The sequence below is a fragment of the Dromaius novaehollandiae genome, chromosome W (genome assembly GCF_036370855.1).
Source record: "Dromaius novaehollandiae isolate bDroNov1 chromosome W, bDroNov1.hap1, whole genome shotgun sequence".
NCBI classification, from domain to species: Eukaryota; Metazoa; Chordata; class Aves; order Casuariiformes; family Dromaiidae; genus Dromaius; species Dromaius novaehollandiae.
In genome coordinates, this window is record NC_088130.1 from 58,140,285 (window position 1) to 58,155,843 (window position 15,559).

The 15,559-nt window shown below is 41.0% G+C and overlaps 1 protein-coding gene across 1 annotated transcript in view; it reads left to right on the forward strand.

Moving 5' to 3' along the window:
• LOC112982185 (A disintegrin and metalloproteinase with thrombospondin motifs 12) overlaps positions 1–15,559 on the forward strand; it is a 175,034-nt gene that overhangs the window by 128,603 nt on the left and 30,872 nt on the right. Inside the window, exons 14-17 of the mRNA XM_026098382.2 lie at positions 8–128; positions 5,578–5,822; positions 7,205–7,346; positions 14,921–15,047. Of these exons, the coding sequence (XP_025954167.2) occupies positions 8–128; positions 5,578–5,822; positions 7,205–7,346; positions 14,921–15,047 (635 nt within the window). The remainder of the gene's footprint in view (positions 1–7; positions 129–5,577; positions 5,823–7,204; positions 7,347–14,920; positions 15,048–15,559) is intronic.

Below are 15,559 nucleotides of genomic sequence, written 5' to 3' on the forward strand. Positions count from 1 at the left end.
CTTCTAGACCGTTGGCTGTGATTATGAGATAAATTCCAATGCAACTGAAGACCAGTGTGGAGTTTGCCTGGGAGATGGCTCTGCTTGTCGTACAGTGAAGATGATGTTTAATCAAAGTGAAGGATTTGGTAAAAAAGAGTTCTTTTTTTAAAATTTTTCCATTGCTGAAATAATTTCTCTCCATAAAAAGGCTCGAGAAGCTCTTCTCATCACAAACTGAGCAACTGTGCAAACGATCAATCTGTATAGCAAAATAGCAAATGGATGCTTCACAGTCAACCACGCTTGAGCCAGAAAAGATTTGTTCACCTTGTCTAATAAAAATGCTTTTAGAGACCAACAGTTACGCAAGTTATGTAGATAATAAAACCTAAAATAGCAAGTGTGTTTACAAAATGAATGTAATTAACCACCAAGGAAAAAACTAGACCAAATCTCTAGAGAGTGTAAAGCACCAAGGAAATGCTGAAAGTGACTGTCTTGGGGATTAATTTTGAAGTGTCACATCTGTATGATACAAATGGCTGCAGTGACCGTTTGCATTACGGTCACTTCCCCATGCAGAACTGTGCCCATCTGATTGCTGTACGGGTTTCTGCAGGGTGGAGAGGGAGAAAAGCAACTCCCTGCAGGGTTAATGGGGTCTGAATCAACACTGGGAGACCTGAGCCTTTCTTCACCAATGGCAGCAAACCACTTAGGCTGTAAGATGCCTAGTATGGGATGTATCTGAATAAAGAGCCTAGAACAGGGAGTGGGAAACTAAAACTGAATTGAGAGCATGACAGTGAGTTGGAGATGGAAGAGATGGCCAGGATGAGCAGCTCTGAGTGGGGAGCCAGGACAGGAAGGGAGAGGTGAGGTGACGGGGCTCTGGAGAGCCTGCGCGAAGCAAGGTCTGGCTGGAGCCAGAGACTAGCCGGCAGAAAAGAAGCCTCAAGAGCAGTGATTGGTGCCACGTTAGTGAAGGGGGGGACTGCAGGGAAGATATGGCTTTGGCTAGCTTTTGGTTTTTTTTTTTTTTTTTTTTTTTTTTTTTCCCCCCCCCCATAAAACATTGTACAAATATGATATGTACTAATAAGTTAGAACTGATTTGATAATTGGATTTGCCGAAGTCTGGAGGGAAAACACTTACAATAGTTCAGTTTTTTCTGTACTGCAAACTTAGGTTTGCTTTTTTAATTTTATTTTATTTTTATTGCACCTGTATTCTACAAGTGAACTTTGAAGGCACCTACAACCATGCAGCAGTGCAGGCTGTAGATGTATGGGGGCCTTACAAAGGAAGCTCTACCTCAAAGCTCCCTCTCCCGCAATAATCCTCTACCCTCTGATCTTTTGCTCCTGCTAGCCTAAAACTCACTCTGCCTCTGACTGTGCTTGGGTTTTCCAAGGATGCAGAGGATCTGAAGTTTCTTTTCAAAGAACAGTATTTCTAAAAGGGTCCAGGCTAACTGAAGCAGTCATACTTGGGAGGATAAAATGACATCTCTTATTTTATTTAAATTCATACTGTATTGTATCTTCACTTCATTTGCCTTGCCCCAGGATTCAGTAAGCCTCACTGACAGAAACCACTGGGGGATTTTGAGTGTCAAGTGAAATTATTTCATCGCTGTGTTTAGATTCAATAAAGATTGGATTGCTTCTGCAGATCTTTCACTCCTGCAGAAATTGACTCTGTTGCAGAAGAAATGAGGAAAAGGGTCAGGAAAGGCAGGGCCCTGTGGGCTGCTTAGCTTTTAAGACGATGTATGGTTTACACTGATGTTCCACAGGCAGTAAAATGGGAATAGGAAAAGGGTTTTTGTTCAAGCTGTCTGGCTCCATTTTGTCTCTGACTGACAAGTGCTGTGAAGTTGTGTCTTACAATACAAATTTATGGCAGAATGGCTGCTAAATGGTTTATGTAAACATAAAGACTTCAGACTCATGAATTCAGGATGGTTAACAAAACTGGACCAGAGCACAAGGTACATGCTGCCAGTCACTGGGAAAGAAATTTTGAGGAGATTTTTCTGTGTTTAATAGCACAGAGAAATGCAAAAAAGCAAAGCTAGTGTGTTTTGATCTAAAGCTATCTTCAAAACCTAAGCCCAGCAGGGCCTTTCTTGGTTCTGGTGCTGTAGCAGTAGTGTCTGTGCTGTCTGCAAATCGACTAGTTATCAGATCAGATTAATAAAACATTAGTAAAGCGCTTTAGTAATTCAGCCTTTCACAGCAGGGCAGGGAAATCAGTTTTACCAAAGGTTTTGCCTGCTCATGTTCAAAAAGAAAAGCTTTAAAATCTGTATGGTTACTTGAATTTCCTTTAAAATGCTTTGCCTTTCCTGTGGGTGCAGAATGGGAATAGTGGTCCAGAGGCTCCCAGCACAACTGCAGGAGTGAATATTTCATCTGTGTAATAGATTCCATTAATGTGGAAATCAAATCAGATTTGCACAGATGGTCTCAACTATTGACAGTAACGCTAGCAAGTACCCAGTCTGCACTTCCTTCTCAGGAGCTTGTTTGAAAAATCATTTAAGTGACTTCAGCTGTTTATGGCTGTCAAGATTGCAAAGGGGGCAGGACAGTGAAAAGCGGGTTCTAGGTCTGAGCAAAGAAGTCACAGGCTCTCCTATGATTAAGGTAGACGGGATCTGCTTTTATTTTAAGGTAGAATATTTAAAAGAGCGGGGGATCCCTGTTTTTATTCATGTTGTTGTGATGGCTGCAGAGGAGTATTATCTGAGTACAGCAGAGCAGTCACAAGGGATGCAAACTACCCGGGGAGGAGAGCGAACTGCCCTGCTGGGTGGGGAGAAGCACTGGGGTAGGAGGAGGACTGAGGCGGAAGGGACAGTGGTTTGACACCATGGCAAGTGAATAAGGTGTTGTGTAAGTGGATAATAAGAAGGGGGAACAAGACTGTGGGGCTCAAACAAGGGAGACTGCCTGGGAAGTGGAAGAGGAGTGGCTAGGAAAAGAAGGATGGTGGCCAGGAGGGCAGAAAATTGAGAGGGTGCTACCTCACTCTCCTGTCTATGCAACGTGCTGTTGGTGACTCTGCTTGAGCAGGGGGACTAGATGATCTCTAGTGATTCCTTCCAACCTCAACCATTCTGTGATTCTGTGAAGGGGAAATGAATTTGTCAGCTTCAAGTAGCAGGGCAACAGCACATTTACATTTCTGAAAATGAGGAAATTAGGGATTGTACATAGGAGTGCAGATGTAATACTGCAAGTCAGAAAGCAAAACTAAGTGTATGTCGCTGCTATGAGAGGCTGAATTTTAGCATGGCAATGGACAAATGAGGAACAGTGGCTGCACTCAGTCTAACCTGAAGGTTTATCCTGGGACCGTAACATCCTGACCAACCTGATCAGGACTGAATCAAAGCATGCCAGGGTACCCTTTTACCCATGTTTTTCTTTTCATGTAAAGCAAAGTGCAGGCAAAGGTCTCTTATGTGCCCAAGACTAGCCCTGAAAGCCCTGGAGCTTGGGCATAGCTGTGATGCAAATGTGAATCCAAGAGTCTGGAAGCTCTCCTGGATCCTCAGTTTAGAGACTGTCTCTGGGCTGTAATTTTTTCCCATTACCATCACACACTGCAGTACTCCCTCTGTTTGATGGGAAAGCTGAATGCAACTGTGCCTTGACTTGCAAATCCAATATTCCATGGGAAGCCTGTGCTGTTTTCTGTGCAATATTCATGTGGTAGTGCCTGGAGCTCGCTGATCAAGCCATGTGAAATACAGGGGGAGATCAAGCCTCAGAGAAGTTGCATTTTGTAAGACATAGAAGCTCGCAGGTATGACAGACTGGAGAGCAGGATGAGAGCTGATGTGATAAGGAGAAATAGCTGGATCTGATTATCATCTGATCTGCAATACTGTGCTAACCACCTCTGGAATTACTTCTGGCTCCCAGCAATGGGAGAAGAGAAGCAAGCCCTTCCATTGCAATAGAGTTGTAACTGCAATAGGGGTGGCATGCATTTATTCTTCTTACCGCATTCTCGGCATATAGAAAGCATATAGAGCATATAGAAACTAGTGTGAGATTCTGGGAAACTGGGAGATAATCTAGTTAGTCAGAAAAAAGGGGAATATGATACACAGACCTCATGGAAAAATCTATCACCAGACGTTTAAAAGACATTTAAAATCAGTTTTATGAACAACAGCAAGTGATTCAGACAAAAATAATTATGCAAAAACTTGAGAGGACACAGGCTTTTATGTTCTAACAGAAAGAAAATATTTTATTATTGTTATACTTGTGTTTTGAACAAACGTAACTCTAATTACATCCAAAAAACTACTGGAAAAGGGCACCAAAGTCGCAAAGCCAAGCTCTCAGGAAGTGACACAATTGAAATTTTCTATGCTGTCTTAATTTGACACATTTGTGAGCATGCCTTCTAATCAAGTCTTTAGTTACATTATCACACACTGTATTTAATACATCTCCACTGCACTGAAAGAGTATCATATTTGGGAGAATCATTAGACCTTGTCTCTGGTTTCCTATAAAGAAGTTATTCAATAATCTTACAGATTTTGTTGGTCCCATTACTTAAAAAAGACTTAAAATTTTGAATTTCCACAGTCAGTCTTGGAAGCTTGCAAAAGTTAGCAACCAGAAAACGCTCTCTGTTGAACGTTATCACAGGAAGAATACATGGAATTTAATTACAAGGGGCTGAGGTTGACAGATCCTTTTTTTAACATAGGTGATATATGAGGTTGGAATCAGTGGTTATCACCTCACAAAAGAGCTGCAAGAAAAATTAAAATATAAAAGGCTATGGGGATACTGCTGTTTACTGCAGTAAATTGTTACAGTGCATATAGGTATTTCTAATAGGTTACTGAAGATCACTTAACATGCCCAGTGCTGTTTGTCTCACTTGCATGAGTGTGCAGTCAGAGGTGATAAGCTGATTTACACAAGGAATGTGAACAGGATGTAATTCTCAGAATTTAATTCATAACCTCAGCCATATAAGGGATAAGAACTGAGGTGCCACATTCACACTCAGTAGCCAGTCTTGAAATACATCAGTATGAGCTTCAGCTCTCGCTCCAGAGCTCCTGCTTGTAGAGCTGTCATCCATCCAACTTCTAAAGCCCAGCCAGGAGCAATAGCAGGAAAGCTATTTTAGTTTCTGGTAAAATTTGTATGTGAACTTTCTATTTTTAGAGTTTTCTTTCAGTAGCAATAGCAGTTCCCTGTAAGGTGAGAAGCACTGAGCTTCATGTCACGTTGCCTGTTGCACAAACAGAACTGTGATAAAAGCTCTGTATCATTCTTAAAACATGTACCAATAATCTCGCCTCCTTTTATAGATAACTTTGTACATGAAGAGCTCTTGAAATTCCTTATGAAATTCAGTCGTTTATATAATCTGTTCAACTATTCTTAGTAATATGAGGCATTTGAATGGTTTTTAGTTTGCAGTAGCAAGTCTATAGATGGGAAACAGGCAGCGAGAAGTTAAATGACTTAAGGGATATGAAGTTACAAATAAGTAATGTGCAATGACTTTTTTGCTGTTCGTTTCCATGAACCTGTATTGTCTCTTAGGATACGTTGATATTGGGCTAATTCCAAAAGGCGCAAGGGGTATCAGAGTCACAGAAGTGGCAGAAGCAGGAAACTTCCTTGCTGTGCGAAGTGAAGACCCAGAAAAATATTACCTGAATGGAGGTTTTATCATCCAGTGGAATGGCGAATACAAAGTGGCAGGAACAATATTTCAGTATGACAGAATGGGTGATCTGGAAAATCTGACTGCTTCAGGACCCACCAATGAATCAGTATGGATACAGGTAAATAGGAGACCACTAGCAGAACTTGCTGAGTTTAGAGGGCAGCAGAATGCACTGGGGTATCTGAAAATGAGGCTAGAAAAATGTATGTTTTGATACAAGCTATGCTATTAGCAGTCTTGCAAAAATCGGTTGAGGTATTTTGTAGAGAAAGAAACCCTTTGCTTGAGAGGGCAATTCACCCTACCTGAAAATCACTGTTAGGTGTCATGCTTTCATGATTATTAACAACTAGTATAATCCAGCACTGCCCCATGGGCTAGTGATTTTATGCCTCTGGTTGGTCAGTCTTTTGCCCAAGCTTCCCTGTCTCTTGTGCCAGCCTAAACCAGCACATGTGGCTGTGATGTGCACTGCACCCAGATGAAAAGTAAGCCTTTATCACACAAAAGGAGCCAATGTCAAGCAGCAGTGACAGCTAGGGAAGGGTGACAGTAGCATCAGCTTATCCTGAGCATGAAATACAGCAAATAGCTTATGGTAAGTGAAATGGATCCACTTAGCATCCACTGACTAACATTGATCCCTTTTTTTATTTTTTATGTTACTTTATCAATTCTGACTTAAACATAACCAGCTTCTGTAAATTCTTTGAAAATGTTTTTAAATTGCCCTTTTTTTCCCTAGATGTATGTTTTCCTGATTTGTGTCCCTGTGTATCCAGTGAGCACTTGAAATCAGTATTAAAAGTGTGAGGGGGGCCACTCTCACACCTTGAGTATCTGGAGAGAAGGTGCATCCAGGGGTGGATGCTCCACCTTCACTGTCAGGAACAAAGTTAGGGAAACAATTGGGAGGAAGAGTAGTTCATTGCTTCACTGTTTTATCCCTTGAAGATGTTCTCCTTTCCTCCCTCTCATCAGGCAATGGTAAATTTCTTGAGTGGCTCTTCTCAGTTAGAATTTTCCTTCTGAGAGACAGAAACACCGAAAAAATAATACTAAAGCATATCTGAATAAAGTCTGTTATTTGCTGACCTACTGGATATTTTGTAGCAGCTATTTCGTGTGGGTAGGGAAATTACCATTTATAATGAGGATAGGCAATAGCCCTTAATCAAGGGCAGTTCTGGCAGCTTTGGATGGACTTTGCATTATCTTTTCTTATAGTCAATAGGATACCAATTATGCTGACCCAGTTCCTCCCAGCTGCACTTGCAGAAGTGCATGGCAAACAACTGCGTCTTAGAGAAATAGGCATTTGTGCCACTGCCAGCACACGAATGAAAGGTTGGCCAGTCTTCATTTCTGAACTGGTAGTAGGCTCCAAAACGAGAGGGCTTCTTTAGAGATTGCTAATTCTTCTGCTTTCACACTTCAAGAGCTTTGGGTCAGTAAATTATTATAATCATAAGTAATTAAATAAACCATACTTTTTTCCAGCTGCTTTTTCAAGAGACTAACCCTGGAATAATGTATGAATACACTGTACGTAAAGAAGAAAGTCATGAAAATGAGATTGGAGAGCCAGAGTATTTTTGGCAGTATGGAGATTGGACAGCCTGCAGTGTTACATGTGGAAAAGGTAATTCCTCACGTCTTTTTTCTGTTACTGTTCATCTTCATTGCTGGCAAGTTTCATCTTTTCTTTAAATTATCCTGGCAGCATTCTGTTTCTCAAAGAAGGTTCTTTAATCTGCATTCTGTGGGAAAGCAGATCAGGTGGTTATAGTAACGTATGTTGGCTTTAAAATAAAATAAATTATTTGATGGTTTAAGGCAACTACATTTCTATAACACTTGCCCTGAAATTCACAACTGCGATGCAGCAAAATGAAAAGCTGGTTTTCTTTTCTTTATAATTTGTTGCCAGGATTGTTTGCACTAATCCCTTTCCCAGGAACACTTAATTTACAACCTACTTTTGTTTCTCTACTGAGTCTTACCAACATGTTAGCTACAAAAAATAATCTTCATTTCTGTATCACCTTAGTAAACAACAGTGCCTTTTGTGCATTTCTCAATAAATAGTTGATTTAAATTAGTCTTGAGCATTTGTACATCTTTGCCACCCTCAATACAATGGCTTGAGAACAGTTTTACTTGTATCGTAGTTCCGTGCCACGTGTTAAACTAAAAAAGTAGAATGACAACCTGGAAGAGATCTAAAAACAGCTCTGGACGTTTGCCTTTGGTAACACACAGCAAAAACGTTAGGGGGGCAACTTTTTAACAGAACAGCTCAATGAGATGAAGTTAATGCTAGGCGTAAGCCAACATGTTAATGACAAAAGGCCTGAAGTTATTTTTTGCATAAGCAAAGATTTTTAAACCATCCTTTGTAGGAACATTATTTTAAAGCAAAGGGCAATGTTGTGTGTGGAAGAAAGTCTGCATGGGGGGCAGGAGACTGCAGCGTTCTGTGATTTATCAGGTTCAATTCTGACATTGTTTGCGGTGTGAATTAGTTACCGAGTTTGACTCGACAGGAGAAAAGTCACGGAAATGAGATGGGAACCTTATTCGTTGAGACATGTATGTGCAAATTATGCAAAGCAGTAGAATATCTGTGTTACAGGCCAGGGGACAAATGACGTGAAATAGGCCTTTTTTCTTTCTAATGCTAGGGTTTTATAAGTGGTTTTTGATAATTATTACTTTCTTTAACTGCTTTCCAGAAGGAAAGAAAAAGACAATCAAACATTGTAACAAATCAAGTTGACAGTGAACTCTAGAATATTATAGTAGTAATGGTTACGTGAGTAACAACATTGAAGTCTTTCCTAGCAGCGGAGACACTATATTGTGTCTGTATAATTGTGTATTTTCAGTGGTTTGGACAAAGGGCATTGTATGATCTTAATTTTAAAAGATTAAAAGTATAATTTCAGAAGAATAGTGTAAATTACTCTACCCCAATTTACATGTCTCTATATTTACAAATATGTATGTACGTATATATATGTATTTTCTGAAGAAAAGTCTCAGCACAAAATGCTGTATGCTTCCTGTTGGCAGAAAATATCCATCTAAGTACGTTCCTGAAACAAATATTTTGCTTAATGGCACACAGTAAGTTTTGGCTCTGTTACCTTGTTGTCAGTAATGTTTAATTTAACAACTGGCATGATGAAAAGAGAAAAAAAGTGTTATTAGACTGCTTGTTTTGTTTTCTTTGACATTAGCTGCACTTTTCCCAGAAGTGTTTCTCCCTAAGAAAATTGCAGGAGCATAGAAACCTTCTCAGGTCTCTGTATGCCTTCATGGGCAGGAGGCAGGGAATGGACAGACACTTTGCTCTCTTTCCCCTTAAACACGTATATATACAGAAGTAACTGTACAGGCATTAAGGAGGATGTAATCTGCTAATATACACAGAAGGCAAGTTTTTGTCACTTACTCCTTGCCCAGAAAAAAGGGAAACAGTAGCATAGAGCTTCGTGCATCACTTGAACCAGGGGTGCTCTGATGTTGCACGGTTTTACACAGGCGCCTGATGCCTGTTCTGGCAGTGCTCCACGCTGTCTGAATGTGGGCCAGATGTGCTGTTGCCGTGTTAGCTCGGCGCTGAATCTGAGCTAGCTGGCCCTGCTAAGCCCTGCACCAGTGTGTGGTACAGCTGGCTTACAGCTGGATGAGCAGAGCACAGGCATCAGCAGGATACCCTGGAGCTCTGCTGCCTGGAAAGCAGGGAGTAGCAGCGGAGAAGGTGTCTTGGGGAAACGTCAGCTCTCCATCAGCACAGAAATTTGGAAACTCTTTAAGCCTTGCTGTGTTTAGCAAGGAATGGGTGTCGTAGTAGCTGTTGACCTAGAACTGGGACGTCCCAGGCGGCTGCACTTTATTCTGGTTTGATCCTGCTGAGTTCAGTTCAGGACCAGGAAGCAGAATAAAGGCAGAACTCAGTGTTCCCAAGCGGCATTAAGCAACAGAGCTCTCCCACTTCCACAGAACTTCCTTCGTGGTTTAAATAGAGATCGAGTTTATCTGAACATGCGATCTCCTTTAGATTCAGAATTTAATGCCATTGGCAGTAATAGACCTGTTGTGCCAAATCACAGGCATTTGAAGATTTTTGAAAGGTCTCTAGGATAAAGTGTACTGAAGCTGGCAAGAAGATTATCTTCTCCTATCAGTGTGCTACACAACAAATCTTACTGAGAGCAAGCCCAGAATGGGGGTCAAGGAGATAAGAAAAGTTGCATTTGTTTAGACTAAATGTGGTAGTAGAATAACCTTCAAGGACTTCTGCAGTGACTGCTTGGTAAATAATAAACTAGTAGTTTGTCAGGATAAAAGGGAGGGCCCAGAAAGGTGAACTATTGAACCAACTTTGAGTGGCATACCCAGCAGTCCTTACTTACAGAGATTTCTTCTCTTGGCAGACCAGGACCGGTCTGAAGACTCGGCATAGGGCCTCTAATCACGATTGATTGATGTGATAGCAGTAAATCCGAGGGCACTTTGCCTTTTGTAGCCAGAGACATCAGGACACTATAAACAAATGCTTTCTGGAGCCACAAGAGTGAAACTGAATTAGGGAGTGATTAGATGGGACTACGGACACAGGACGGGCTGATGCAGGAAAGCCTCATCTATCCTAAGAGAAAAACAGTTTAGCCACATGATACAACTACTTAACCAGGAGAACTGTACCTGGGAAGATGTCTTTGTAGAATGAGGCCATTCCTTCTCAGATTTACCCCAAGGCAGCTGTTTCCAGACATTTTTGAAGAGATTCTTGGCCTCAAGGTAACATCACCTGCATAGCTGTGCCCTGGCTCATATCCTTCGCCAACTGCTTTGCAACCCAGAAAGAGAAGCTGCATTTTTCATAATACACTAATGTTTTCCATTGTCCTCTGTCTTGTGTACTCTCAAAGAGAGAGTGGCTCTGGTCAGTCTGCAATAACATCATTTAAAAGGGAAAAAAATTGTCTGAAAAATCAATGTATTCTTTAGCAGACAATACTGTATTGAAGAAAAGGGAAAACACAGTGCAATGCCTGATAGCCATTTGCAGTGTAGAAAATAAAACAGTAATTACATTGCAATCTGTTTCATTATGAACAAACTCTGAAAGGGCTAATTTACAACAAAAATCATAAGTCTTGCTCTGTCCTCATTGCAGGCTAGTTTGGGTCTCTGTCTACCATTTGCTTTATGCAGAAAGGGATTGTTTTGCAGTCAGGATGTGTGCGCAACAGGAGGTATCCTGCAAACTGCTGCACCATCCAACTGGCATTGCACTCAGCATCCCTAGTTCTAGGCAAGAGCCTGCCCCTCTAGAGCCTACTGTCCCAGTTGCATGTAAAGCCCTGAAGCTTTTCTGTAGAAAGATTAAATTAAAGTTTTCACTGAGTTTTCTTTTCTAGACCAACTATCCACTATAATAGTCCATTAGAAATTACAAGTGTAAATCCTTCATTCTTGTCTAAAGGCTGTAATCATGTTTCTTAGAACTAGATTTGAGTGGCATTGAACATAACAATAAGCATAACACAGCACAGCTGCAACTAAGAGAATTTTAGGTAGCTTGCAAAAATTTATTTCTCCATAGATAAGACCAGTAACTGGCAAATTTTCAAAGCTTTGCGAAAGGACTTAGCCAGAAGATTTGTTTGGGGGTTAATTGGTATGTGCCCTTTAAATCCTTCACAGTGCTTATCAGGGCTACTTTGCAGAATTACCTCCAGGTGTTTCTGAACTGAAATTTAGTCCTAAACTTGTAACTTTGATTTTAAAAAATAAAGGTCAATGTGTTTTCCTTCAAGATTATGCGTCTAAGTTTTAAAACAGCAAGAATGTCAAGGCTGGCTCTTGCATTGTGTATGTAATTTGTGTGTGCAGTGAATATAATTTGTTCATTCAAATACCAAAGTGCTGTTCTTACAGAGTAGCTGATGTGATGCACAACTGTGACAATTACATGTTCAAATTAGGTGTACAATCAAACAAGCTCTTTTGCATACACATTTTGTACATCTGCTTTGGAAGTGCAGGACCTTCAGCTGTTTTGTTCTCAGCTCTAATTTTGCTGAAACAGATGGTTGTTCTGCGCACAGATTTCTAATCTCCGTCTCAAAAACCCTCCAAACGCAAGTGATCTCTAACTGGCACCTTTATTTTTTGCAAACTAAGTGAGAAATCAGAAGCCGAGCATGTCAAATTTCTATCTCCTGTGTGAAGGGCTTCTGCATTAAAGCTGAAATGGCCCCGAGAGGCAGAAGCAGACCCTGAACACATTTAGAGAAATGAAGAGCACTCTTTGATCTGACTGTTGTCTTACTTGGTTTTTGGATTTTTTTCCCCAAAAATACTTGTAGTTTTGTTTTCACAGAGCCTAGATGATGTACTTCTGTGTCAAGACACACACATGTAGGAAGGGCTGCCACAGCCTACTTTCTATATTGCACTCGCAAGTGAGAGTCCCATGGGGAGGGAGGCTGCGATAGCTGGTGGTACCTATGTCGCAGCGAGCAACAGAAGGGAACAGGCATGTTCCCCCGCCGAGAGACAAAGCAAGATATTTGCAGTGGGCATCAGAGCACAGGACAAGGTCCAGCAGAACACAGCCAGCACCTTCGCGCATGCCCACCACCAAGTGTTGTCAACGTGGACTAGTTAGCGTGAGGTCAGAGAGAACTAGCGAAGGTGAAGTGAAGAAACCAGCACCTCTTTCAGAGCCCTTTAGGAACAGCGTTAAAAACTCATTAAAACTGATATCCTTAAGTATATTTAGAATTTTTAATCTGTGACTTAAATAGGATTGTATGTACTATCGAGTTAGGTAAGTGTAAATCTTTGATAGAGGAGTGTCAGTGTGAGATGACTAGATTTCTACTTCTGCAATGTTTTCTAGTTCAACAAGCTCAAAATTAGAAACTCAACTGTATTTCGTTACTCCTTTATGAAGATACTTATATGAGTCTATGCATATATATGTGTGCATACAGGGTTCCTTCCAGGTTTTTGAAGTGAAGTGTACGCACACAGTCATGACGAAAAAAATATGCATTTATCAATTCTTTTAACATTTACACCCATTCCAGAACTTTACTGATTTTGAAGTTATACTGTGTATTCACTTAACATCCATAGCATTTGTATGACTCAAGAGCTGAATAAATTAGCTTACTGATACCAGTGATCAGCAAATGTTTTATGAGAATGTACAGCCTCTAAACAAGATTTCTGCAAAGGTTCATAGCAGTTTTAAAGTGAATTACAGCTGCTGAAACAATGCTTAAAGAATTTATCAGAGTGAAAGAATTCTTCTCTGGCTTATTTGCATTTGTAACAGCAACAAATTATGATTTTGAAAGGGGGATGGAAACATATTTCTGTGAACTTCCTTGTTTACATCGAGCAGGCAGATTGCTTACTATTCCAGTCAGCTTTTCAAAGCGTGAAACAGCAGCTCTGAGAGAGTCTGGCGCTGAAGCAGAAAGGTGCCTGCTGCTCGGCGCCGGTGCGAGCCACGCGGGGCTGGGCGGTCGCGCAGCTGCGGCTGCATCACGCAGCCTGGCATGGGCAGGTCTCAGCAAACGGTATTTATATGGAGCCCAGGGCTGCAGATCCCTTGATTCCCCCTCTTCAAAGAGAAACTAATCCTTGTTCTAGAAAATAAACCTCCCGTGTCATGGGAGGAGACTCAGTCAGCAAATCCCATGCTGCCATAGCTACCTGTCTTATATGTCCCAGTCACAAGTTTGCAAGCGAAATCACAAAAAAGGTGAGATAGCCATAACTCTAGCCTGAAATTTTAGGAAATATTTTTAATTGCTATATATGGGCACAGTCATATAGAGAAACATATGTATATGTCATACAGAGGAACATTTTCATATTTGCCAGGTATTATTTTATGGGGATTGCTGCTCTTGTTTTCCAGGTAGTTTCCTATACTAGTCATTAAAGAAAAGAAAAACTTCACTCCTAAACATACTGCAAAATATGCAGCACTTATCTCTGAAACTGTAGTAATAGTTGCTATCGGGGCCATTTCTTCCCTGGAGGAGGATAAAGGTCACAGAGGTACAGTGACCTAACCTCTGCGTATTAATTGCTGTGAGTTAATAGCATGGTCGATTTAATGGAAGTTAGTAAACAAAGTTTCTTCTGTCTTTTTAGAGTCCTTGGGATTTGTTTGAGTTTAATGCCAGTGTTGCAGCTGTATCAGCTACAGCCTTGTAAATTGTAATATTGCAACACTTTTTACACTGGATTTGCAGCAGAGGACCTACCTCAAGTTATTGCAAAACTCGCTGTAGAAGGTAGGCCCCTGGAGGCTGGCTTTCTTTTGATACACCTTAGAGCAATGCAGTATTTTGGTTCATGTTTCATTCTGTTAGTTGAGTGGGAGCTTTTGTGGGTGGAACTGTTAGTAAATAACCCAGACTGTATGTCTGGGATGTGTCTCTGTCTCTCTGCATTACTGTGGTTTGTCTCATGTAATCAGTGCTGCCTGTCAGTCATACAGAAAACAGAAGATTTTCTCCCTTGTATTGTAGCATCATCGTTTCAGGTCAAGTTCTGGACCAAAACTTTTTAAAAGTGCAATGTGGCATTAATGGTCACAGGGTTAGATTTTTAGTGAAACACTCTTTTTTTTTTTTCTTTTTTCTTTTTTTTTTTTCCCCTCCTCCTGCTTAATTGATTTGAGAAGTACAATATAAAGATAACAAAAACATCCTTGCTGTGAGTAGCCTCATGCTGCTCTGTGTTGCCTCTTATCCCCAAGTAATCCAAGAAGCATTCACAGACGTTTAAACTTGGGTGTGATTTCAAGGTATACAGGAGCCCTTTATGAGGCCGACAACTTAACTGATCAAGCAAAATGCATCTAATGTGTTGAGCTAACAGATTCAGAGGAGCTCTGCATAACACTGTTTCAGCTCGATTAAAGGATACTCATGCCTGTCTTGGCTCAGGCATTCAGTGGAGCTGGCTTTTACTCCTGAGGAAGTATGTGCATCTGTGTTTGCCCCACATACATGCTGGAATTTATGTGTTATCGTATTGGTGCATCTCTTTGTCCCACAGCTGTTATTGTATTGTCGGATGTGGAGCAGAATCTGTGCGTGCTGCCCATGCTAGAGGATTTCTGCAGTTCATCTGCTGCCTTCAAGGATTACTCTTCTTTTCTGTCTCTTCCAGGTCTGCAGCGCCAGATTGCCCACTGCATGCGGAAGGGAAGTGGAGCAATCAAAAACTCTTTCTGCGACCCAGCAACACAGCCGAATGGACGACAAAAGAAATGCTACGAAAAGGACTGTCCACCCAGGTAACAGACACTGGGAGGGCTCTCGTAGCGTTACGCAGGGGCCTTATTCAAAAGAGTCTGTTGGTTCTAATACCAGATCAGTATGCTGTCTGCGGCCAGCTACAGTGACGACTCCCAAATATTTCAGAGGAAGGTGCCAGAAACCCAGTAATGGACAAATAAGGAGTGAGCTGCCCTAAGAAGTTTCCGATATGAGTTACTGAACAGTCTGTGCTGTGAACGGCAGAGGTTGCTATGTCTCATTTGTATAGATATTCTTTCCTGTCAAGGTTAGCTGCAGATGTGCATGCAAGCCGTACAAAATTCTTAATCATTGAAAAAATCCTATTCCTCTCTTAGCGTAAGTGATATTGTATTACTTTATGTTCCAAAAGCTTATTTGCAGAGAAATCTTTTTTAAGCTTTTGATGCTGTTTTCCATTTCATTTTTATTTTTGGGTACTCCTCTGTCTTTTTTTAAAAGACAATGGGTGGAAATGCCTTTTTCTTTATAACTAATTATTGTACCTTCT